The 25,367-nt window shown below is 47.7% G+C and overlaps 1 protein-coding gene across 1 annotated transcript; it reads left to right on the forward strand.

Annotated features, from left to right (window-relative positions):
• SREBF2 (sterol regulatory element binding transcription factor 2) lies at window positions 1–24,841 on the forward strand. Its single transcript, XM_014256641.2, has 19 exons — window positions 1–147; window positions 4,284–4,667; window positions 5,584–5,765; window positions 6,953–7,093; window positions 8,867–9,088; window positions 10,208–10,322; window positions 10,516–10,697; window positions 11,468–11,660; window positions 12,593–12,774; window positions 13,450–13,723; window positions 14,062–14,231; window positions 14,451–14,619; window positions 15,191–15,311; window positions 16,857–16,966; window positions 18,254–18,386; window positions 18,862–19,030; window positions 20,201–20,386; window positions 21,264–21,375; window positions 22,010–24,841. Exons 1-19 carry the CDS (start codon window positions 66–68, stop codon window positions 22,228–22,230), a joined length of 3,348 nt encoding a protein of 1,115 aa, XP_014112116.1. The 5' UTR covers window positions 1–65; the 3' UTR covers window positions 22,231–24,841.
• The last annotated feature ends 526 nt before the right edge of the window (window positions 24,842–25,367 follow it).

Here is a 25,367-nt window from a genome sequence, read left to right on the forward strand (position 1 = left end):
CCGCCGGCAGCGGCAGCAGCAGCAGCCTCCGCTTGAGCGCCCGGGGCGGCGGCGGGCCCTGCGCGATGGAGGGCGGCGAGCTGGCCGCCGAGAGCATGGACACCCTGACCGAGCTGGGCGACGAGCTCACCCTGGGCGACATCGACGGTAGGCGCCGCGCGAAGGAGCGGGGGGGTTGGGTGGAGACGGCGCGCGTGGGCTCCCCACGCGTGGTGAGGGGAGCGCTCGGGTCTCCCCGCGGCTGCCGGGCCGGGAGGCGGGGGTGGGCGCTCCTTGGACCGTGCTCCTGGAGTGTTCAGGGTGTGTGCGCTTCCCACGCGGTGCGGGCTGCCACCCCGTCCCGGGTGGGTACAGGCGGGGCTGCGGAGCGCGTCCCGCCGGGCAGCGCTCGCCCGGCCGGCCGGCGGCCACGCGTGTCTCCCCTGCCAGGGGAGCGCTTCTGAGCGACTGTCGTGGAGCTGCCCCACGCCCGGAGGCCGTAGCCGCAGGAAGGCGGTGGGGATGTGGGGGTCCGAGCCCACCTTTCCACCGGTGGCCGTCGCGGGAAGGGGTCGGGGAAGGTGCTGACCGTGTCTCCCTGCTCCTGCCGCAGACCCGCGGGGCAAGCGGCGCTGCCCGCGTTCCCCTCGTGTTTCCTCGTGGTTCTCTTAAAGTAGGTGCTAAACGATGGCTGAAGCTGTGCCTCCGCTGCTGCCCGTGGCAGGCCGAGCCTCCGAGCCCTCCCGCATCGAAACAGCTCTACCCGCTTACATTTCCCATTTTCCCTGTCATCCTAAAACTTTACTGCATCGCTGGCACAGCACAAACCTGTGAGAAAACCCCTGTTTTCCACCGAAGTGCAGGAAAATGAAGCGCCTGCGTGTGACGCCTGTTTTATGTATATTTTTGGCGACACCAAGGAGCTCCCGAAAACCCCATTTAAAATGACATTTCTCGGTGTGGTCTGTGCTGTAGGCTGGTGAAGATGAGCTCCTGCTTTAGTTCACTGCTCTGCTGGGCTGTAATCCTGAACAGAGCTCAGTTTTGGGGGTGTCCAAAATATCCTTGTTTAGCAGCTGGGAGATAAAATTTTACCAGTACTTTTAGGTTTCAAATTGACACTGATTTGCCACATAGCTTGGGGCAAAATTTATACTCCTTTTTTTCTTTTGCCATGGAAGAAGAGCGAACCTTATGAGAGTGCAGTGGGCTTATTTATTGCTCACAAAGTTTGATAGTGCACATTAAAGGTGGTGTTTGCTGTTGTTTAAGCACCACCACGTAGAGTTCTCAGGTTCCATATGGAAACTGAGACGAATTGATGAACCCAGCAATGGCTCTGAACTGAGGTGTGCCCTGGGAGGTGTGATTCAGAGCGATGAGTAACTTAGGAAAACAGCTTCACTTTCCTCCCCACCTCCAGGGGTGGATTTTCCTGGGGAAGGCAGGGGGAAGAGACGTGACAATCCTGCTTTTTTTGTGCTCCAGCATGGATTCATCTCAGGGTTTGAAATTTTGCAAGGATTTTCATTTGGTCTTTAAGTTGTCTTGTGGGTGTTCTTCTCCCATTCAGACTGAACGCTCCTCACTGCCTGTTGCGTGGATTTTTATTTTTTTGTGGCGGATGTGCTCTGGGATGCCAGTGTTCACTGGGATTATCCTTCAAGACAGGGCACAAGGGTGGCCAGGGGGCCCCAGTGCTGAGCCCAAAGGCTCTGCCTCTTGCTCCAACACAACTCCTCCACGAGCCATGGGCACTGCTGGGTAACGTGGGAGCATGAGGTTTGAATCAGCTGGAGGTCAAAGCACATCAGGGTTCAGGACACAGAGGTTGTTGAGGTTGGGATCTCTACTGCTCTGTTTCTCAGAGCACAGCATCTCCAGGAGTGTGAGGAAGAGCAACCTCTGTTCTGTAGGAGCTGAGCCACAGCCTGGGAGAGGCTGCTGAAGCCCAGACCTTGCCTTTCTGCCAGGTGTTCAGGCCCTGGGCTGATGAAAGCGGTAGAAGCCCTTGGTGGGCTCAGTTTTGGTTTTGTAATACCTTGTTGACATTTTTTAGCCTTGGGTTGGGCTGGGGTTTTTTCAGGTGCTCTGGTGACACTGGGTTTATCACTGATGGCTCCAGAAGCACCTGAGGTTTCTCACAGTGAGTGTAGATATTCTGATTTCTGGGTAGGCAAAGATGTTTCAAAAAACAGAGATTTAGATTTTGGGTGTTGGCTTTGTCTCTTGCTTTTAATTTTTTGTGTGTTGTTATTAGGAAAGCTCTTGAGCCCTTTAAAAGAGGTGGGTTTGATCCCCTGGCAGTCTTAAAAGTTAAGCTTCAGACTTTTTGTATTTAGTCAAAGTTAAATCTGTCATAAAGATGTGATTTAACTTGTGAGAGCAGGAGTAGTTTTTAAAATAAGATATTAAATCTGCTGCACTGAACACAACATTCTTTAAAACACAGTGATTGAAATTTTGTTCTTATGCTGGGAATTAAATCTCCCAGAGCAAATCTCATCTGATTTATGTTTATTCCTTACTTGTGCTGTTTGATAGTGAAATAGCAATACCATCAAATGCAGGGTTTGGGAAGTAGTTTGGGTTATCAGTTTTATCATGGTGAGGGTTATTTGGGATGGTCAGTTGGAATGTGAAGAGCTGTTTAATATCCATCTAGATGTTAATCTTGAAACAGCCCTCCTTGTTCTGCTAGTGCTTTGTGAAAGCCAATTAAGGCAACACATAAAAAAAAATAAATCTTTCATTCCTCTAGTGAGGACTGGAGACAAGGGTTTGGTCCAGCCGGTCCCCAAGGGTGGCTCATGCTGGGGGAGCTGTGCATCCCCACTTAGCATCAGGTTATGAACAGGTCAGAAGGACACATCTCCTCCCAGGCTCCTCCCTCAAACAGACTAGTTCTTGAGAGCAGTGGTCATGGACAATGCTTAAATGTGTGTCAGGGTGTGGAGGGATTGCTACTGAAGGGGAAGAGTAGTAGTATCACACAAGTATGTCGAAATGTGTGTTGAGGGAGCAAGAGGCCTCATCCCTTTGCTCTGCTTCAGACAAAGGAGCGTCAGACAAATTAATTGGATAATGTGTGGGTGGCATTTCAGAGAGCTGTGAAAATTAATAGCCCTCTTATTGCTGGGACATAATCTATAGAAACTTCTTGTCAAAAGTTCACTGCTTCAGACCTACTTCATAAATCACAGCAGCGACATCCTTTGGGGTTTGGGAGTGAGAAAGGTCCTGGTGTAAGTAGCCCTTTGCCGTATTTTTTCCTATAAATCAGAAATATATTTTTTGTTTCCTAGATCCATATTTATTATTTTGTTATAATCTCTCTTAGGTTGTGGTTCCCCTCTTTTCCTGTTTCCAGAAAAAAAATGAATAGGACGTACAGAAAACCATGGAAGAGCCAGTGCAGCATGGGCAGGTCCTGGGGCAGGGAAGAGTGTCTGATTCCTCATGCCACTGCCTGCACACAAATCAGGGAAAGCATTCATATGTCTTAAGGTGCCTAATTGGATTAAATTGGATAGGATGGAGGGAAGAGGAAGCTCTTCTTATGAACAACGATCTCTTGGTTATAAAATGTTCACCTCTTGGGGGAAGGCCTATAGTGTTGCAGTAGGAGCCTCTTGATGTGGATTCATAAAATCCTGGAGAAGGTGGGATGGAGAGAACCTGTTGTGCAGTGATTGCAGGCAGAAAACCAACAGAAAAAGTTACTCTGATGTTTTAAACACATGTATAGATTTATCCTGCTACACTTTTATGAAGTGGTGTTTACTTTCAAGGTTTTTCCCCAGTTTTTGTTATGCTTGTAAGTAAAATAAAGAGAACATTAATTTTTATTCTGTCTCTTCCTTTTCCAGATACTCAGTGGGGCAGTGCAGGTAGGGGACTTGAAAGCTCCCAAAAGTTGGGTGAGAGAGTGGTTTTGTGCTGGAATTGTGGAGGTGCTTGGTTTCTTCCTTCTGCAAGGGTTAGACTGAAGGAGTGGTGGAACAAGACTCTAATATTTTAGTTATATATATTTTGGAGATGGCTTTAAGGTCTAGCCTGTGCTTGGATCTTGTCTGAAAAAGTGTTGTGGGAGGGTCTTACTTTTAGCCCTGAACAGCAGCAGTCCTGGCCACGTCCTGGTCTCTCTCTGGAGGTGTTGCAGTGGTGTGATGTGTTCTCTGAAGGTTTCGAAGGACCAGAGCTCCCTTCTGTGCACACACACCATCATTCCATGATGTTAATGCCAGGTGTCAAAGTATGTAGGCAACAAAATAGCGTTGAACAAATTTTCTTCTGTTTTACAGAGATGCTGCAGTTTGTCAGTAACCAGGCAGGAGATTTTCCAGACCTCTTTTCGGATCCCTTGTGCAGCAGCTTCCAGGGTGGCAGCAGCAGCAGCAGCAGTGGGACCCTGGAGCCGCAGTTGCAGCGGCCCTACAGCCAGGTGCAGCTCCAAACCTTCCCGCCACCCCCTGCATCCCCCCAGCTCCAGAGCCTGCCGGTGAAAGCAGCGCAGACGACACCTCCAGCCCCTCCACGCTCGGCTCCTGTCCTGCAGCCGCGGCCCTCAGTGCAGCCCCAGCTCCAGCAGCAAGCTGTCATGATTACACCAACGTTCAGCTCTGCTCCCCAGACCAGGATTATCCAGCAGCCAGTCATCTACCAGAATGCAGCCACAAGCTTCCAAGGTAATGCTTACGGTGCTCAGGTTACAAGCGTGCCTGGTGCACGTGAGATTCCAGGATGCTCGGGTCGTGGATGTGCCTGGTGCACTTGCAGTAAATGGCATCTGTGTTCAAACTCCAAGTGCACCTCCAGTCATGACGACCCTGATGATGCTTTTCTTGTGATGCTGCCTGTGGGGTGTCCCTTCTCCTACCTGTGTGGCTTTGGAGTTGGGGGAGCATGAGAAATTGTCAGGAACGGGATCTTAAGTGTTCTTGTGTGACCTCTTACCATAGTTGTTGTCTTGCTCTTCTCCTCTGGCCTGGCCCTCTGCCCTATTTCTCCTGGGAGGTTTGAGAAAAGAGGTCTTATAACACCATTGTTGGCAACCCTGTTCTCTCACTGGTGGGTGCACTGGGCAGATCCAGTCTGTCCCACACAGCAGTCTGGAATGAAGGCACATTTTATCTACCAAACTCTGGAGCTCAGTACTTGCACTGAGCAGAGACACCTGTAGGAATATTCAGCGATCTTCCTTTGTGAATGCTGGATGACTTCATCCTCTTCAGTAGGTCTTGAGTCTTTATGTAACAGATAGGATCCTATGGTCCACCAAGACCAGGGGAGTGGGAAAGTGCAAGTTGGATATCCTGTATCATGGCACTGAAGCAGAGTCCTGTGCTATCAGACTAAAGGGTTTTGGCTTTATTTTCTATTAGCTGATACTCTTTGCCTCCTGGAAAGCTGCTATTCTAGGTGCAGTGTCCTCTTGCACGGGGCACCAAAGCAGCTGGAAGCTTCCCAGCATGTGGGATGTGTTAGATGAATGCCGCCTCCTGAGAAGCTCTGGGAAGAAGAGGAGTGATGCTAGGAGCATTTCCAGGCTCCGGGAGGGAGATGTGTGTCTCAACCATTTCTGACGTCTCTTCTGCTTTTCAGTTCTCCAGCCCCAAGTGCAGAGCCTGGTGACATCCTCGCAGGTTCAGCCGGTTACGATCCAGCAGCAGGTGCAGACGGTGCAGGCCCAGCGAGTGCTGACGCAGGCTGCCAACGGTACCATCCAGACCTTAACGCCAGCCACTGTCCAGACTGTTGCTGCACCACAGGTCCAGCAAGTTCCGGTAAGTAAAAGTGCAGAATGATGATCCAGCAGAACAAGGAAGTGCTTTCGTGGGTCTGGTCCCCTGTCTTGCCTGGGGAAAAGTGGTGAAGCTGTAGGGCTGGTGATCCTGGCTAGGATTGCTTCGCCACAAATGTTGTTAAACCTGAGGGGTATTTCTAACCACCCTGTGTCCCAGAAGCATTCTACTTTATGCAGGTCACGTGGGAGAGTCCCTGTTGTGAGATGTGATTGACTTCTGGGCAATGCTCAGCAACTGTTTTCAGTAAAACAGTAACTAAATGCAGTCTAAAATATTTTTTTTAACTTGGTACTGCCAAACCCAGTTGGAAACTTTACTTGAACAGGATTTCTTTGACTTTTGCTTACTTCTTTGCACATCCATCCCCTCTACCACATCTTATAAGGACTAGTTGATACTGAAATGTGTTCTTCTAATTCTTCTGTCTTGTATTTTTAAATAGTTTTACTGTTACAGTGCCATATGACTTTTTTCACTCTTGTGCATCTTTGTTGTATTAAAGAAAAATGTTTGTCTATGAGATTCAGTATGACAAAATTGCTATGGCTGAGTTGTACTGTGCCATCTCTGGTGTTCTCAGAGAGTCAAAAAGACTTATTTGAAAGTTGAATAAGAGCAAATAAGTTTGACTTATTTGCACTTATTTCTTATTTGAAGGAAATAAGAGCAAAATAACTTACAGTGGATTTTGATCTGCTTGATGCTAAAGGTACAGATCCTTTCAGTGAAATTGCAGGGAGAAGCCACTATGGGTGTTCGTCAAAGCAGAATGTCCTAGCTGTGTTAGACTGAATACTCAGACAGTTAATGTAGAGAGCTAATTATAGGTGTAACTGGAGAGGGGAAAGCAGCTTTTCCATCAGCTCTTTTGTGTTTTTACATACTTGTTTACTTCTGGTGACTGATTTGAAAACCACTGTCCTGGTGGTTCCTCTGCCCCACTCTATCCAGTGCGGTTCAGACCGTCTCCTGCTCAGAGTTTGCACTGGGGCTGACGGAAAGCATCCAGGTGATTCAGGGTGCGAGTCAAAGAAATACCCTGCTCTTTTGCCAACCACTGAGTTGTAAAGCTATTACAACTCTGTCCGTGCTTACCTCTGGCTACTGAGATCAGCAGGGAAATATGTGCCTGCTCTCCTCTTCACCTGTAACTCTTTTCAACCTAGGTTCTCGTCCAGCCTCAGATCATAAAAACGGATTCCCTGGTCTTGACAACCCTGAAAACAGATGGCAATCCTGTTATGGCTGCAGTACAGAACCCAGCACTGACAGCACTCACTGCTCCCATTCAGACCACAGCTCTGCAGGTACCCTGTGGATGTCTTTCCATCCCTTTCCTCACTGATGTCCTTTTCTGTTAATGCAAGGAAGAGATTTGTACTTTAGCGTTCTGCAGTGGCACAGACAAGAAGGGGTTTTGAAGGCCGTTGTACACACATGCAGGGCGACTAATACCCTGTTTCTGTCAAGGCTAAACACACAGATTGTACTGTTTGGCAGCCTTCCCATGGCCAGTAAGCAAAGACCAAGGGCACATTTCTGTTTACCTTTCTCTGGTACTACAGGGAGAGGAATATGACCTAAAAACTCAGTCTAGTTTTTAACTTGAAGCCAAAAGCTAACTTGCTCAGAGTACCTGTGGAACTTCCTCTTGCCCCTCAGTAGTGTCTAATAGTAATATATTAAATGTGACAACTAATTAAACTACTTTTCAGAGGGTGTTTGCAGGAAGGATTTGTTAGAATCACGGGAGGTGGCTTTTGTGCTTCATGGCCTCCATTTCTAATCAAGTCTTAGAAATGTATGCTCCCAAAGAAACATTTATTATGATCTTGTTTGTTCTGAACAGATATCTTTGTATAAATATTTACTGGGGGGAGATAAACTTGTCAGTGTGGACCCAAATTTTGACTTTTTTTGCAATAGCATGGTATGCTTCTTAGATACTTATTGGTAGCCAGGCTAAAATCTTCAATTAATCTACTTGCTTTTAGATGTTTTCACACAACTTGAGGCTTATGAGGTTGTGTCTATCGGAGGCATGTTTGAACACATTGAAATTAGGTGGATATTAGCCAAGGAGAAGTATAAGACTTAAATTCACTTATTTGTCAAGTTCCAACTTGAAGTGAAACTAAATTAATTTCTGGTATCCCAATTAGAAGACTATTTCAGAGTTGAAATTGTTCCTGAAATTGATGATGACTAGTTTATTCTCATGGCTAACTCTCTAGACTAGTTAATATGTCTGTCTTTTGACAGAAATAACTCTTACTCTCCATAGCTACTTGCTTCCCTGATCCTTGGTGTACTTCAGAGAACACTTGTGCTTTTCTAAATCTTGCTTTGCTGGATTAAGCAGTCTAAACTTTGTTTCACTGCAGCTGTCCTAGGAGGCCCTCTGTGCAACTGTTCTAGTGGGATTCATCATATTTTATCTCTGAAGACATACTGCTTTAATTTGCTGTAGATAGTCTGTCCTACATCTAGATGCCCAAGTTTGAGCTTTTCGTTCTGCTGTATATCACTCATTAGTCTTAGTTCCTCATATTAAGGTATCTTTATAGCTTATGGGGTTTTCTTCCTTCATTTAATCAAATTCAAATCAGTTTGAAATGCATTCCTCAAGCCAAAGGTTATTTTTTCGTGGTTGGATAATTTCTAGCACTGTCATTACTTGTGTCATTGGAAGTAGTGTAGGCTGTTGTTTTCATGATTATTTGTCCAAAGAAAAGGTGGATTTGGACACTTGGAGTGTAAAGCTGTAGGAACAAGGAGGAGCTTTAGTCCCTTTCTCTATTTAAGTGGATGAACAGAGCGTAGTATTGGCAGAAGTGTTGGTGTGCTTGGAGAACAAGAGATGTTCTTATTCCACAGTGGCCAGTGTAGGAGCCAGAGCGACAGATTTTTCCTGTGTTGCTGTGCCAATGCTTGTGCCAGCTAAGAAAGATGGAAGGAATTTGGCATCTCAAACATTTTCTGAGCTGTACCAACTTTTCCTGATTCTTCTTTGTTTACTCCTTCTTTCTTAACTGAATTGGTTGATTGCTCTTGACACTTGTTGCGCGTGGTCTTTGTAGACCCTGGTTGGGAGCAATGGGACCATTTTGACCACAATGCCGGTGATGGTGGGACAAGAAAAAGTGCCTATCAAACAAGTTCCTGGGGGTGTCAAGCAACCTGAACCACCTAAAGAAGGAGAGAGGAGAACAACTCACAACATCATTGAAAAGCGCTACCGGTCATCCATAAATGACAAAATCATTGAGCTGAAGGACCTTGTCATGGGGACAGATGCCAAGGTAAAGATGGGGAATAAGTGCAAATGTGGTGTCATAAATACTTTGTCTTCAGGTGCTCATTTGCTCTACCAAATGAAGCGTTTGGGTACATGTGGTTGTGAGTAGCATGCACACGTGTGTTGGGGTAAGACTGGTGAGAATCATCTGTGCTCAGTAATTGTATTCACTAAGTGTCATCTGTAAAATGCTGACTTTACTATGCTAGTGGTACTGTTTCTTGAAAATAAGCTATACCTTACACATTTGTTCTTATTTTAGGCCTAACTTAAAATAGGCCCTCTAGGTAGGATATCCAAGTGGATGTTTTGATAACTCTGACAAACCAGATCTTGCTTCAATTGAGTTTCCTTTTCCATGTGACTGCAGTAAGGATGAGGGTTTACAGAGCTTTCCAGTTTATTTCCTTTAGACATGAGCTGTAAAAACTCCTGCTTGCTCAAATATTGGAAGCTTTCTTGCACCAAATATTCAGGGTTTGTTCAGCTTGCTTTACCTCATGCTGTTGAGGCAGGCAGTAGTATTCTTGATACCTTCTGTGACTACTGCACTAATAATTGCTCTATTATTATTATTCTAATAATTGAAGTCACCTCCTGATGCTGAAAGTGGAAGCTTTTAAAAACATGGGTAGTGTGCAGTGGCTTCATAGTACTTTTGGCTTGTGTTTAGAAGATAAACTTGCCCAATGTTGCTGGAAGGAAGGATTTGCATGGAGATGGCTAAGCAAGGCAAGGGGTGAACTACTTATCTCAGAATGTAGCAGTGATTAGGCAGCATCTTGTTCTATCCCAGAACTGATCCACTTAATTTACAAACTGTGGTGCTTTCAAAGGATTATTTCTGGCTGAAACCTAGGTGTGAACTGCATTGTAGTTTGGATGTTAATCTGTTTCCATTGTACTCTTTTAAAAAGATCTTGGAGAGACCTCATCCTTGTGTATCTTTGATGCCTTGCCCACAGAGCATGCTCTGCTAACAGTTCTTTTGCAGCTGCTGAGAGGTCCTTTATACTCTTTTCTTTCACCACATGATACAAAGGGTTGTGGTATTCCTACAGGCAAGAGTGATCATTTGATACTCTTAATATAAACTGCTTTTTGTACATTTAATTCCTTACAGATGCACAAGTCTGGAGTCCTGAGAAAAGCTATTGACTACATTAAATACCTGCAGCAGGCTAACCATAAGCTGAGGCAGGAGAACATGGTTCTGAAGCTGGCTAACCAAAAAAACAGTAAGTTGTGGAGGCTCTGTAGCAGAGGGGAGGCAGTCAGCATGGATGTAGGATGTATCTTACAGTTTCTTATCCTTGACAGAGGTTGTATTGATAGTGGCCAGTGTTACTCCAGATGACAGAGCCAATCTGAGAGCTACTGACAGGAGTCAGGATGGAGAAACTTGTACATAACGCACTCTGATTTTTTCAGAGCTGTTGAAGGGCATTGACCTGAGCAGTCTGGTTGACAATGATGTAGATCTGAAGATAGATGACTTCAACCAGAACGTGCTGCTGATGTCTCCTCCAGCCTCTGATTCAGGATCCCAGGCTGGCTTCTCTCCGTATTCCATTGATTCAGAGCCAGGAAGCCCGCTCCTTGATGATGCAAAGGTATTTGTGACTTTAAGTGTCAAATTCAGGGTATCTCCTTCAGGATATGTAAGATTTAGAATTTAAATTCTTCTTATTCTCAAGAGTAGAACCAGCAGACATCTGGCAAGCAGATTTGTAGGGCTTAGAGATCCTTTGTAAGGATGAAGAAGGTGCATGTGTATGTTTTATCTTTCTTGAAATATTGAGACTATTTCCTGAGCTGTATTACCTGAGTCCTGCCTTAGCTGCTGGTAGAACTGTGCTTATCCTGTACAGTCTCTGTGGACTTACAGCATCTGTTCATTACCCAGGGTACCCATGGCTTTCCAGAATATATATGTCCAGTGAGTAAGCCAGGAGAACTTGGAAAAATGGATGGTGACATCAGGTGTGGGTAATGAGACCATAAGTAATCAGAATAACAAAAAGCTGTTAGCTGTCTTTGGCTTACGGGTTTGTTTTGTGGATATCACAGAAGTGGGTTTTCTGGGAGATCCTCAAAAGAGTAAGGGCAGCAAAGATTAATCCTTGCCTAACCCAGGGATACAGTTACTGAAATGACTGGACACAGAAGGAAGTCAAATGCAGTCAAATAATTCAGCCTTATCTTACTAAGCTAAGAAAAGCTTTACTGGAGTTCTTGCTCATTTGGAGATCAACAACAAATTTATACACATTTTGTTTCTCCTTCTTCTCCATCCCTTCCTTGGCATTAACATTTTTTATGCTCCAGAATGGTAAGCATTGTTTTTTTTGTCCTTTTTCTCTCCATTCCTATTCCCTTGAAGGTTAAAGATGAGCCTGACTCTCCTCCTGTGGCGCTTGGTATGGTGGATCGCTCTCGAATACTCCTCTGTGCTCTCACATTCCTTTGCCTTTCCTTCAATCCGCTGACATCCCTCCTGGACGCCCGAGGAACCCCCGAGTCCGACAGCCTGGTGCGCCATGGCTCCGGCAGGAACGTGCTGACGATTGAGTCAGGTAAAAAACCAGGATAGTTTGGGCCACAGAGGATGTCCCACCTTACACCTTCTCTCTGGAAGCCACCTGCAGCTGTGGGGGCTGCTGGTCACGAGGTGGACAGCAGCTGTGGTTCAGCAGGATGGGTTTGTGTGTTCTGGGAGTTGTACAACCTTTGTTTAATGGGTGGGGAGGGGCAGTAACTGCAGGGCAGGGCACGGAAGGAGAGCCAGCCTGGCTATAGCTCCAGTTCACATCCAGTGCTCTTGCATAAAACTAGCCATGGCTCAGCGTGGTGAGGTTGAGGTGGCACCTATTTGTAGGCCAGCAGCCTGAGCTTTTGGCATAGACCCTTGAAAAGTAGTTTAGGGCATCCTCTTGTTTTCAGTCGTTGAGGGGTGTTCACTTTATATTTGTTTTTAAGGTAACTGACTGATTTTTGTCACTTAATCATAAAGTATTACTACACTGTTGCTACAGAGTCTTGCAACTGGCTTGTTGACACACTCATTCCATAAAATTCATAGTTAAAAGTACAGCTTAGGAGAGGGTAGGGGATGCTGTAGGCATGTAGTTGTTTTCCTCACTGGTGAATATGATCCTTCAGTGTCGCTTTGTAAATTTAACTAAGATTAGAAAATGATACTGGAGTATTGAATACCTGTGGGTGTGTCTTGCAGAAGAATCGGAAGACAGCTCTTGGAAAATTAAGTGCTGATTCATTTTTTTTTTTATACATCAGTCTTGTAGAAATAATCATTTAGTTGGGAATGTTGAGGGTTGGAGTTTGGATGAAGAGGTTGTTGGTATAGCTGTTTCCTGATTGAGCTGCATTCTTTGCGAAAGCTGATTAGACATGTGGCAAGCATAGCAAGACATCCTTCAGGGTCCACGCTCATGTTGCCAGTGCCCAGGTTAGATTTTAATTTTCCCTTTTGGGATATGCATTGTAGATGCAGCTGGTTGGTTCGGTTGGATGATGCCCACCCTAATCCTGTGGCTTGTGAATGGAGTGATTGTTCTGAGTGTGTTCATAAAGCTCCTTGTGCACGGAGAGCCGGTGACCCGGCTGCACTCGAGGTCCTCGGTCACCTTCTGGAGGCACCGCAAGCAAGCGGACCTGGATTTGGCACGGGTAAAGTTGACTCGTTGTTTTGCATCAAATGCATCTTTCAGATGGTATTGTGGGTAAATGTTTCCCAATGAGACAGTGGCTTGGCACTTGCAAGAGGATGGTATTACTTGAGTGGATTATCCTGTGTGATTTCAGAGAAGCTGTTGCCAGGTTGTTCTGAGCAGTTTACTGTCCTACTCAGCCTAAGTTAGTGAGGCATGGAAGCAGTGGAAGAGGCTCCTAACTTCTATCCTTGTTGCTAACTACTGCATGTTGTATCAATTTTTGGCTTCAACATCTTGGGTTTTGTCCAGAATCTGGCCTCTGCTGTGTCTGTCTGTCTGCTGTCCTCCAGCCTCTTGGAAATCCTCTTTATTGTTGAGGAAACATTTGGCTTTTGATACAGGAACCCTGAAATTTCTATGGTACTTGACGAGGCAGGAAACTTTTCATCTAGTGCCGATATGTCTTACAGGCAATGCAGGATCAGAACCACGTGTAGAAAGTATGTTTAGGGCCAGATTTCAAGCTGGTGTTAAACTGCTGTTATGCTTTCAGTTTCTGTGCTGATGTTCCTCTGCTAAAGATCTTGTCCTGACTTACACATCAGTTTGTCTTGCTCCCAGTGCCAAGGAGGTCCCATAGTGTCTCTGAGAGTGATTTTTGTTGCTGAAACTTCCATTGTGCTATTTGCAGGGTGATTTTGCTGCAGCTGCGTCAAACCTGCAGACTTGCCTGTCAGTACTCGGACGAGCACTGCCAGCTTCCCGCCTGGACTTGGCCTGCAGCCTGTCCTGGAATGTGATCCGCTATAGCCTGCAGAAGCTGGCACTGGTGCGGTGGTTGCTGAAGAGGACTTCTCATCAGTGGCGGGCAAGGGAGGCCACTGCAGGATTCGAGGATGAGGCCAAGACCAGCGCTCGGGATGCGGCCCTAGCGTATCACAAGCTCCATCAGCTCCACATAACAGGTGGGAGCAGAGGTGGCAGGTCTGCTGTGCCTGGTTCTCCTGAATCAGAAGACTCAGAGCTAATCCTGGAACATACAGAGAGAGCACTACAGCCTCTGTCCTCTGGGAGGGCTGCTGTTAGAAATTAGCCTGACAAATTTTAGGAGCCACTTACTAAAACGTAACAGGTTCATGCGATAAAAGAACTCTGTAAGAACAGCTGAAGCAACAGCAGTGTAAGCTTCTCATGTCAACAGGTTCTTGTTTCTTTATGATAGCAGCCCTGCAAATGATGGTAGTATTTAGTAGCTGGTACTACTGATTAAAAATTAACACTTTTCCTTCTCCTGCTGGTACAGGTAAACTTCCCTCCAGCTCAGCTTACTCAGGCTTGCACATGGCATTGTGTGCTGTGAATCTGGCTGAGTGTGCAGAAGAAAAAATCCCACCCAGCACAATGGCAGAAATCCACCTGACGGCTGCAGTTGGCTTGAAAACCCGCTGTGGAGGCAAGCTTGGCTTCCTAGCGGTGAGTTGTGTTATCTTCCCCGATCACACCCTCAAGCAGAGATCTAGGAAAGCCTGGAAGCTGGCACTGCTGTATCTTGGAGAGGGCATCTGATAGCACTACAATTAAAATATGACCTGCAATTACGATACAAGCTGTAATTACAATATGATCTTCGTCCTTGGTGGTGCTGCTCTTTCCCTAGATACTGTTCTCAATGTTATCCTCTCCTTTTGCCAGAGCTACTTTCTAAGCCAGGCTCAAAGCCTGTGCAGCTCGGAGCGAAGTGCCATTCCTGACTCGTTGCGTTGGCTGTGCCACCCCCTGGGACAGAAGTTTTTTGTGGAGCGAAGCTGGACGGTGAAATCTGCTGCGAAGGAGAGCCTGTACTGCACGCAAAGGAATCCCGGTGAGAGCCGCTCATTTCCCAAGTGTGTGGCATCCCAGCACGTTGAGCCTGGCAGCCCCTCCACTCTTGTCTGGGACAAAAGCGGGTGTCATGTTTGAGAGCTTGTTCTTTTATCCCCACCCTGCTTGTGGTTCTGATGGCTGAGAGGGCCTGAGGAGCTGATATGTCTCCTCATCCTGCAGGGTCTGGCTTGCCTCCCTTTGTATCCTGTGCTGTGTCATACTGCTTGTCATTTTATCTGCTGGAGCACAACCCAAAGGTGGCCCTGAATGTCAGGGAGTGACTTTGGGGTGACCAAGGTTTATCCTCTGCAGAGCAGTGTCCTCACTGTTTTGCTGAGAGGCCGAAGCGCCAGAGGGATCTTTGGCCAAAGGCTGTAGCTTTACAGGTGGATTAAAAGGATAAAAAAGCCATAAAAACTTAGTCTCTAAATCATTCCATTAGTATCTTGAGAATTTCCCTCTACTATTCTTCCTCATGCTCTTTCCTACATTTTGATTCTTCTGAGTGTTTTGGTAGGTATCTATGGCAATATGCAGGTTAAATTATTTGGTTTATCCTTCTTCTCCAGCGGATCCCATTGCACAAGTCCATCAGGCGTTCTGTGAGAACCTGCTAGAGCGAGCAGTGGATTCACTTGTGAAGCCTCAGACTAGGAAAGAGGTAGCAGGACAAGAGGAGGAGGAGTCATGGTGAGTATGAGTGGCCCACTGGGCACTGCTGGCCACAGCAGCAGGCTCTGAGGCAGAGCTCGTGACCGAGTGCTGTGGGGAAAACTGGGTGGTTAGTCCTCATTAAAGGCTTGGAATGACAATGCTAGCCTGACCACCAGAGTTTATTAGCAGAGCAAGCTCTGCCTCTTTGTATTAAAACCTCTCAAGTCAAAGGTGAACCTGGGTGTGGTGGGGATTTCTGGTGTTAGCTGGGGTAGTACTGGTTGATTGCTCAACTAAATGGTTGGCACTTTCTGTGCAGAGAAAAAGTTTAATGTTCAAGGGGACTAAAATTAGCACGCACCTAGTTCTTCTATAGACTAGCACAGATGTCCAGGGCTTTTAGAGTGTGAAGGTCTGGCATGTGAAAGAGTGGACCCACCAGCTTGCTACTTTGTGCATGAGTGTTCTTCTGACTGAGTGTGATATTTGCCCTCAGTAAAGAATTAAACAGACATGTGGAAAGAGGAGGAAAGATGATGTTGAACATAATTGTCATTGTCTCTAAGCTCTTTAACCAAATTAAAGGGGAAAATAGGACGGAAAGCTTTTTGCTTTTTGTATTGAACCATGTCAAACTTTTTCCTGGACTCCATGGTAAGCAGGATCCCAGCCTTTGCAAGTAATTCAGCACTGTTTGCAGCTGATCTCCAGATATGCTGGTGTCAGACAAATGTTACATGTTATGTTATATATATATATATATATATATATATATATATATATATATATATATACAGGAAGCTCTGTAAGAGCTTTCTGTCCCAAGAAAGTGTGGGTAAAAGCCTCAGATGGGAAGATAACCCTACCTGTGTAGGAAAAACATCATACCTTTAGCTGTGAGTTTTTTCCCCAGTCTCGTCTGTTTCCTAGCAGAGAGAGAGCAACAGTTTGGTTCAATTGCTTGCAATCTGATGCTGCTGTTGGGAGAAAGTAGCAGGATTTGTATAAGGGAGGTGGATTGTCACTATACTTGTGGGAGTGCTGTCTCTTCGTGGAAAGGACTAAATTTAGTAAAGCAGCTAGCTTTTTTGTCCCACTCTAGGGGTGGGAGCTCAAGATCTTAATCTGTAGCATGTCCCAGTAAATTAGGTCATTGCTGCATATGTTATTTTCTTTGACCAGTGCTGAGAACATGCTGTCACTTCCACTCATACATATTTGCATATATGCAAATAATCAGAGAAGTGTAGTTCAGCCTCTTTTGGAGGCAGTGATTGAAAAGGAGCCTGTAATTAACTTGCAACATATGTCTATGTTTGAGGTGAGACTTGAGGTTAAAATTAGTTCTGTGGCTGGTGGTCATGAAAGGGGAGATATGAAGCCGTTCCCCTCAGAGCATCGCTCTGCACTTCTACTCATGGAGTGGTCTCTTCAGTCCAGCAGGGTTGTGTTAGTTTTAGAGCTTGAACTTTCTATGGGCTTAGTGGGTCAGCTCTGTTTAAACATGACTTGTGAGTGAGAAGTGCCTTGGTATCTTCTGTTTGACAGCATAGCAAAGATCTGCCTTGTTCCTTGTTTCAGTGAATTCTCGGGTGCCATGGAGTACCTGAAATTGCTCAACTCTTTCCTGGACTCAATGGGAAGTGGAGCCCCACCCTTTGCCAGCAGTTCTGTACTCAAGTCTGCCCTGGGTAAGTTTGGCAGAACTGAAGCTCTTTCATACACAGGATCTACTGCCAATACAAATTCCCTCTCTTCCACTTCACAAACTCTAATCAAGGGGAAATGCAGTCCTTGGAGTGAGGCCTGATTGCATGCCAGTGTGGTACCAGAGCTCAGACTGGAAGAAGGTGATTAAGAAGGCTTATAAATTTGGCTCTGTGTTGTAATGCTGAGTGCCCAGCCCAGCCAAGGACTGCTGCTATTTGTGTTGCTGAGCAGTATTTTATTTCCAATCTGAACCCTGTGCCCTCACCTGAGAGCTTGTTCCTAGCAGTGCAAAGTGAGAGGAAGGGTGGAGCATATAAACAAACATAGCAGCATTGCAGTTGAAGTACAGGAAGGGTTTTTTTCCACTTAATTACCTACTGAACGGGGTTGCCCCCACTTTCACAGTGGCTGTCAGATATATTCCTCAATCTCCAGAGGGACCAGCAGCCTCTGCTGTAGGCAAGCTCTGGACATATACTGGGAGGTGCTTGTTTTGGTCCCTTGGTGTGCATTTAGTGGGACAGCAAGGGCTGCAGAATCCTTCTGAGCCATGCACTCATCTGGTCTGGGCTGGTAACAGGCTTCTGGAATATTTGTTTTGCTTGGTGTTGGTACAGACTACACCTGGCAGCTCACTGGGATGCTGGTGCAGCTTTAGACACAGACTAACTGCTGTACCAAAAATGTATAGAGCAAACATAATAGGAAAACTAAATAATTATTTTTTTAAAGAGAAGTCTCTGCTTGGGTCAGTATTGCCATAGAATTAAAAAGCAGATTGGAGTAGAAGAACATATTGGCCCTAAGCAGGCTTTGGGAAGTTTCTGAGGGGATGTTAAATAATGAAGGAAATTATACAGGGAACCTGATGTACTGTCTTGATGGTGATTAGTGCCAATCATGAGTGTATATATGAGTGGAGTTGTTATTTTGGGGTGGTGAATGGAGATCATTGTCAGGAAGGAAGTCAACAGATTTTGAGACAGGTTGGTGGGATACACTCTTGTTGACAAGATACAAACATGCCATCCAAAACTCTGCTTGCGGTCAGATGTAGGATGTTTGCATGCTGCCAAGTTCCTTTGTGTTCTTGCAGCACACTTCAGCGTTCACACGGACAGCTGAGTTCCCGTGGGATCAGTTTGGGCTCATTACCATCAATCCCAGCAGAAGGTGCTGGCAAGGGCCTGATATACCTGTCCACCTCTCCAAGTGTGAGGGAGTCAGGTGTGCTGTCCTGGGCTGCAGCTGCTGGTTTTGTTTTGCAGGTCCCGACGTGGTGTGCCGATGGTGGTCAGCGGCCGTGGCTATGGCAATCGCTTGGCTCAGAGGGGATGATGCCGCTGTGAGGTCACATTTTGCAGAAGTGGAGCGCATGCCAAAGTCCCTGGAGATGTCAGAGTGCGTAGGCCTCGTAGACTTTTCAAACTGCTGCTCCTAAACAGGGGTGACTCCTTCCCCTAATGCTGTCCTTAGGGTCACATCTACCTGTGCTCTGCAAGTGCCAGTGTGCTCGGCAGTTCATGTGTAGGTCAAGGCTTGCAGACTGATAGTAAAACTGTGGACTGGAAGTCACAGTCACAGTTGCTTCTTTAGGGGTGTCTTTTGGCTTTCTTTGTTCTAATTGCGCAGTCTCCCATCTTCCAAAATCAAACAAAACTCACATGAGGATGGTGTCACCATCTCTGTTCTTCTGCAATAAAGAATCTTTGCCAGCTTTCTCTCATTTCTCTGTGCTGTCTGTGTAGGTGAGGAACAATTGCCATCTTTTTTTTGTCTAAGGAGTGATGATATCCCTTGAAGGTGGGAGAGTGAAAGCTGATGCTGTGGCAGCATGACATGGTATTGCTTGAAAGCAACCTGCTTTCTCTTTCAGGAATGCCCTGGTGAAAGCTACCTTCTACATGTGTAAAGCCATGCAGGCCTCTCTGTCTGGGAAGGCAGATGGACAGCAGAGCTCCCTGGGTCACTGTGAGAGGGCCAGCAGTCACTTGTGGAACAGCCTCAACATGAGCAGTGGCATGTCCAGCACCATCCTCAACAATGTAAGCATTATGAGCCCTGGGATAACCCGTGGTCTGTCTTGTTTGTAAAGTTGGTCTTTGCTACAGGTGTGTCACTTCCCTGTTGTAGCTTCATTCTTCATTCACTCTGTGTATCTTGACATTAGAGGGGAGACTTCTTCCCTATCCTTGAAAAGGGCATTGCCATTGCTCTGTTTCTGCTGTACTGGGGGGAAGCAGAGTCACAAGTACAGTGTTGTCTCCCTGGGCACGGTGTCAGCTCTCACTCCTCTCATTCTAGTAGCTGTCACCTCTTTCTGGTGCTTTGACCAGTTTGAAATTGGCCCTGCATAGATGGAAAGTATCCATCTCTCTGCTCCAGGTCAAGTTGGTGATACCTGTAAAACAGGACATCACTAAGTCGAGTTCTGTTTCAGGCCAGACTCATGAATGTTTGAATCCTCTAGCACGGTAGTGTGACTATGCTGTGCTACTCCTGAGTTTGTGTGGGGCTTGTTTCTCTTCTTTCCAGGATTACGTAAAACTGGAGCTTCCCTCCATGGCATATGGGACGTGGTTCTGGTCCCTTTCGTCGTTGCTGGGTGGCAGCTGTAGTGCATTGTAGTTGCATTGCATGTTGTGGCAGTGACTGTGCAATGTTTCTGCAGTGCAGTACAGAGGCACTCTCTGTTCGGCAGCACAGGCAGAGAGCCCTCCCAGAGCCGGGAGCGGTGCTAGGGGGCAGCAGCAGATGGGGAAAAGTGGTTTGGCAGCCGCTGTCGGCTGTGCCAAGACTGCCTCTTTTTTCTCTGCAGGTAGCACGGCTGTCTTTGCTGTTTCCCACTAGTTAGCATCACCGTTTGGGCAGGAAGGCCTTTTGCAGGAGGCTGTGTTTCCCTGGGATCAGTTTGCATTTGTTAGTATTGATCCCAGTGAAAAGTGCAGGCAAGGGCATCTAACATTGATGCAATGTGCCCTTGGCACGTTTCCTTGACCTTGGTCGAGAGATGCCACTTGGGCAAAATGCAAAGGTCCACGTCTTTGGTGCATTGTGGTGGGGTGACACGGCAGGGGGAGGGCAGGGGAGACCCCCAGGTGGGCAGGAGGTGCCGTGGCCGCCTTCCCACGGGCCGTGTCAGCAGCCACGTAGCTTGTTACTCGCCCAATGCTGTGTGTTACTAAAAGTGTGCCCGGGCATCTTGGCTCTTGCAGATGATCCAGCTGCTGGCCTGTGACTTGCTGCTCTCCCTCCGCACCAGCCTGTGGCAGAAGCAGGCGAATGCCAGCCAGGCACTGGGGGAGACTTACCACGCCTCGGCCCCCGAGCTGACGGGCTTCCAGCGTGACCTCGGCAGCCTGCGCAAGCTGGCCCACAGCTTCAGACCCGCCTATCGCAAGGTGATGGCCCGCCTCTCCTGCCTGCCCCACCTCCAGCTTACCTATAGCCCTTCCTGGGGGTGATGGGAAGCTGGTGCCCCTGGAAACATAGGGTGTATGTGAGCTTGTGTGGTTTGGATACTTGGGGTGGGATGCTCTTCTGCTACCAACCTCCATACTTTCTGTAGGTAGGTGATGAGGGAGGCTCCCGTAGGAGTTCAGTGGATGTGGGGAAGTGTCCACTTTAGTTTCTGTGTAGAAAACCATCACGTGTGTATTGCCAAATACCACAGCATCCTGTCTATTAAGGTGGCTTCAGACTGGGTCTGTCCCTCTGGGGAGTGCAGAAGGAAGCTTCCTCAGCCGTGTTGACTCTGCTGAGTAGCTGAAGGGTCAGATGCCTTCTGCATCTGTAGAGCTCCAGGTGCTTTTCTGGGCATTTCCCATTTAGTTCATCTAGTTTTAAGCCTCTGTAGAGGGAGTCTAATACTTGGACACAAGAGCTGTCCTGGTATTGTCCAAACTCTGGATTTCAAAGTTTGGTGCTGTTACCAAAGCACTGCACTAGCAGCATAGGTTAAGAATCCTGCCTGCACCACAGTGCCAAAGTTTGCTCTCAGATTTTTCTGCCCTGTTCCCTGCTCTCAATCCTCCCCCTTTCCAGGCCACTCACAGTTAGGTCTCAATTTTTTTTTTCCCTTCCTCATGGTTGCCCTGACCTGCAAATTCCCCAGAGACAGGTGGAAAGATGAGGGAGGAATGTGGAAATGGGTCTCTGTTTTTGTCAAGGTGTCAGTGCTCTGCTCTTGAAATGTGGTGGCTGAGAGGTAACAGCTCAGCCACAGCATCGTCCCTGTGCCAGCCCACCTCTTATCTTCCATCCTGCCTTCCTTTTCAGGTCTTCCTCCACGAGGCCACCGTGCGCCTAATGGCAGGTGCCAGCCCTACCCGCACCCACCAGCTGCTGGAACACAGCTTGAGGCGGCGCACGCCCCAGAGCAGCAAGCAAGGTCAGCCCCGGGGCCCAGGCAGCGACCCACTGCCTGTGGGGCTGGGAGGGGGCAGCGCTTGGGCAAAGTGCGGAGGCATAGATACACCCTGCAGTGTCTTCTGCTGCGTCAGGATAATGAGCTCCCATCAGCCTGTGGCTCAAGGCAATGCTTCTGCCATGTTCTCTACAAGCCAGCTAACGTGAGCTGCCAGCCCTGGGCTGGAGGTGTTGGCGAACAGACTGGCAAAAAAAAATTTGCCTTCATGAAGCTACACGTACACAAAACCTGGCCATCTGGGGTTAGGAGCACTCAGTGCAAAGGCAAAAGTTAAGAATTCTAAAGGGAAAAGCCAAAAGATGGATGTATGGGAATGGGCAAATATGCATGCCAGTGTTGGGGTGAGCCTTAGGAAGTGAACTGAAAGGACCTGTATCTGTAGAAGACAGGACTGACAGTTCCTGACTCTAGCTCGGAGTGTTCTCCTCTGCTAGCCTAAAGGCCCTCAGGGTGCCCCCTACTCTTGGCTCAGCCAGGGGATGCCAGCCAGAGAAGTCTGTGCTTGGTGGTGGCAGTGGAGGGCCTGTGTGGTGGGGTTTTCTCATGCAGGTAGTAGCTCTGTGGTGAGTTTTCTCTCTTTACTGTTTGCCCATAGGTGAACTGGACACATTGCCGGGCCAAAGGGAGCGAGCCACAGCCATCCTGTTGGCCTGCCGCCATCTCCCCCTCTCCTTCCTGTCCTCTCCAGGCCAGCGGGCGGTGCTGCTGGCCGAGGCCGCCCGCACCCTGGAGAAAGTGGGGGACAAGCGCTCCTGCAATGACTGCCAGCAGATGATCGTCAAGCTCAGTGGGGGCACGGCCATTGCTGCCTCCTAACGCAGGCATGGGTTTCCTTTGTGCAAAGACAGACTGGTTGAGCATCAGCTTGGACTTCCCTTCTGGAGCTTAGAAAAAGTGCTAGGTTAGGGTTGTGCTGGTGGGATCAGGATGGGGTGGGAGGGGGAGGGTTTTGGGTTTGATTTTTTTCTAAACTTGCCCCAGGTTTAGCTTTACTAGCCTCCTTGCTTGTTCTCAGGCACTGCAGCAGGAATCTGTCTAGTTGTGGTTTTTGTCACTATGCCTGGGGCTGTTGAGAAGCACTGCCCCGACACAAATCACCCGTCCCTGCTTGGGAGAGAAGCCCATGAGCCCACGGCACAGAGAAGTGGCACATCCCGTGTCTCCTCAGGGGTATTCTGTTCCCTTTCCAAACACCTCTGCTGAAAGGAAATCTCTGGGGAGGGCAGAGGATCTGTTCAAGCCTTGTCCTGTGTCACTGCTGGGGCCTAGGGCTGTTCCCAAAAGAGGGGAAGGCACCAGCTTTCCTTGAGTTGTGTGTCAGGAAACTGAAGCCCCCTAGACCCAACTTCCCTAGGTGCTCTGGGAGTATCGCTTGGGGCCAGTACTGCCTGGAAAATTTCTCTACAGTTTTTATACAGGTTTTTTTATAGGAATGTTTGTGGCTTTACAAAAACATGGGGAACAACGCAGCAGATTTCCCTTCCCTTCTGCTTCATGCGTCTTTTCCTGTGATAGCTGCCTCCGGTTTTCAGCAGGGGGTGGGTTTGTAGCAGCCTGCAACAAGCAGAGCCTGGTAGAAGACCTTGGCATTCCTGGACATCTGGTGCTGGGTGGCAGCAGAGGTGGACATGCTGTGCCCTGCACTTGGCATGAAGGGTGAATGCTTCTCTGGTGCCTTTTTGTTGATGCAGAAACAATTTCTAGAAACAGTTTTTTTTTATTTTACTCAACTCCCAGTCCCAGAACTTGTCTTCAGGTGTTTCTCCTTACCTTCTCCAACTGCTCCACAGCTCCTGCAGGATTTGGGAGGCACTGGTTCAGGGTGCAAGTCTCCCAGCTTTGTTAGTGTTGCTATTCCAAGCAGTTTGACTTGCAGGTGTTGAATTGCCTGTGACTTTCCAGGAGTGGGAGGTGGATTTGGGACAGGGAGAGAACGGTTTGCCCTCTTTCTCTCTGCCTTTCCTGTTGCATCTCTCCAAAGAAGTGCAGAGTGGTTGCCCTCTCACATGTGCAGATGTGGAAACCAGCCTTTGGCAAGCAGGCATTGCTGTTTCTCCATGTGTGCAGCCGGCATGTTCTCCATGTGGGCAGCTTGAAGCATTTAGATACAGACAGCCATCCTGTCCCAATCAAGCCTGTACTGCCCAACTCCTGCAAATTTTTACTGTTTTGCAAGCAGCTTTCACACATATCCAGCTCTTGCAGAGAGGCATGAGCTCCTTCAAAATGAGAGGAGAAAGATAAGAGGCTCGTGGTTTCCCTTTGCACAGGGTCTTTATGCATCTGGGAGGGCCATTTCATGTGCTACAGCAATTGGACACAGGTAATGCTAGTCCTGGAGTTGCCCAGCTTCAAGAAGATGGAAATGGGCCTGGAGAAACCCATCTCCCAGCAAAGCCTGTTCCCAGTGATTGTGTTCCGTAGCTGTGTGGGGACCAGAAGGTGTGTTTACCTCTCTCCCTGACTTTATTTGGGGAATAGCGGGTGGCCACCCAGCTTCAATGGCCAGTACTGTCCTACTGGCTGGGGTGTCCCTTGCTTCCTTGGAGTCAGTGGCTGGAGGGAGGGGAGCTCATTTGAGGGGAAGAGGTTGCTCTCAAGAGTGCTTGATCAGTGCAGGGATGCTCTGGTGGCAGCGGCTTTGGCTTTGAGCAGGTACCCTAAGTGTGCAGAACAGCTCTTGAGTTTGTACACATTTTGATTGCTCATTCCCAAATTCCCTAGCTTATCAGTGATCCTATTCTGGGGGTTATATTGCCTCTTCCTGATTTCCTTCCTCTTCCATGGCTCTCGTGCTGTCTTCCTTGCCATGGAGTTTTTTTCCCTAAAAATACAGAAACTCCTTGCCTGTGGCAGCCTCTGAGTTATCTTGCATTTCTCCAGGTCTGCGTGCAGCACGTGGGCAGTTCTGTGCTTTAGTAAAATGGGAGGTAAAGCTTTGGGAAAGCAGTGATGCTGAGGTTTCACTTTGTCACTAATGTTAGTCTGAGCCCTGGGGGCTGGGCTGCAGGGAGTACTGGCTGGGCCAGGAGCTGGGAGAAACTGTTGGGCTGAAACCCAGGTAATGAACAGCATGAAGCACCGAGGGTCCTAGCATGGCTGGTATGTCTCTTCCCCCTCCAGAGCAAGGGATCTTTGCCGTTTTTTTTCTACACTGTTCAAGAATTTGCTGTCTGTCTGTCCCTACAACTTTTTTTATATGTGTGTGTATATACTGTAACTTTTTGGTTTGTGGGTGGGAGGAAATTGTTTTATGGATTATGTGAAGAAAGTCTATTTATCCACATGGAGTTCAGAGTAGGGATGCTTTGTGATATGAGATGCAACTGGTGGTGGGGAAGTTCCCCGGAGAACATACCTGCTGTCTGAAAACCCTGTTCCAGGGCTCCTGACATCTGTTATCTAATAAAGATGAATGTTACCACCACCTCCCACCTGACCTCTTTCTCTTACCTCTATTCATCCCACCCAGCAGCTGCTCTTAAGCAGAGGTGAGCTTGAAAAGTCCTTTAGAGACATAAAACCTCACAGGTGCCTTGGGAAGCTGTCAGTCCTTTGTCCAGATAACCCAGAGACCAGAACTGCACCGCTTGCAATGAAAGGCCCTTGGTGGAACAAGTGTGGTGTCTCCATGTTCATCTGGAAGCAACTCAAGAGGATGATGGCTTGAGCAGAGCCAAGCAAGGTGGAGCTGGGCCAGAAGCCTGCAATTTTAGGACCTTCTCTAGGGGAGGAAGGCTGTTACCTGACCTTGCTTTAGAACGATGTCCTTTCGCTCCATCTCTGTTTCTCTGCTCCCCCTGGTGAAACTCTGTCAGAACCATTAAGCTTCAGACAGAGGAGATCTGTTTTTTGTGCAGCTGCTTGAAGGGTTTTGCAGTTGGCCCTGGAAGCTATGTTCCCACCATGTCCCCCATTGTGGGGGGTTCCCCAGGCCCTGTGGGGGAGTGGGC

Source organism: Pseudopodoces humilis, chromosome 5, assembly GCF_049639895.1.
Source record: "Pseudopodoces humilis isolate 2021_Gansu_Grassland_sample_001 chromosome 5, ASM4963989v1, whole genome shotgun sequence".
Lineage (NCBI taxonomy): Eukaryota > Metazoa > Chordata > Aves > Passeriformes > Paridae > Pseudopodoces > Pseudopodoces humilis.

What these genes read in the sequence shown, in the direction of transcription:
- SREBF2 (XM_014256641.2), top strand. Translation starts at nt 66, where the DNA reads ATGGAGGGCGGCGAGCTGGCCGCCGAGAGCATGGACACCCTGACCGAG. An exon ending in TGCAGCCACAAGCTTCCAAG is followed by an intron (nt 4,668 to 5,583) that starts GTAATGCTTACG and finishes TCTGCTTTTCAG; the next exon opens with TTCTCCAGCCCCAAGTGCAG. An exon ending in GCTGGCTAACCAAAAAAACA is followed by an intron (nt 10,323 to 10,515) that starts GTAAGTTGTGGA and finishes TGATTTTTTCAG; the next exon opens with AGCTGTTGAAGGGCATTGAC.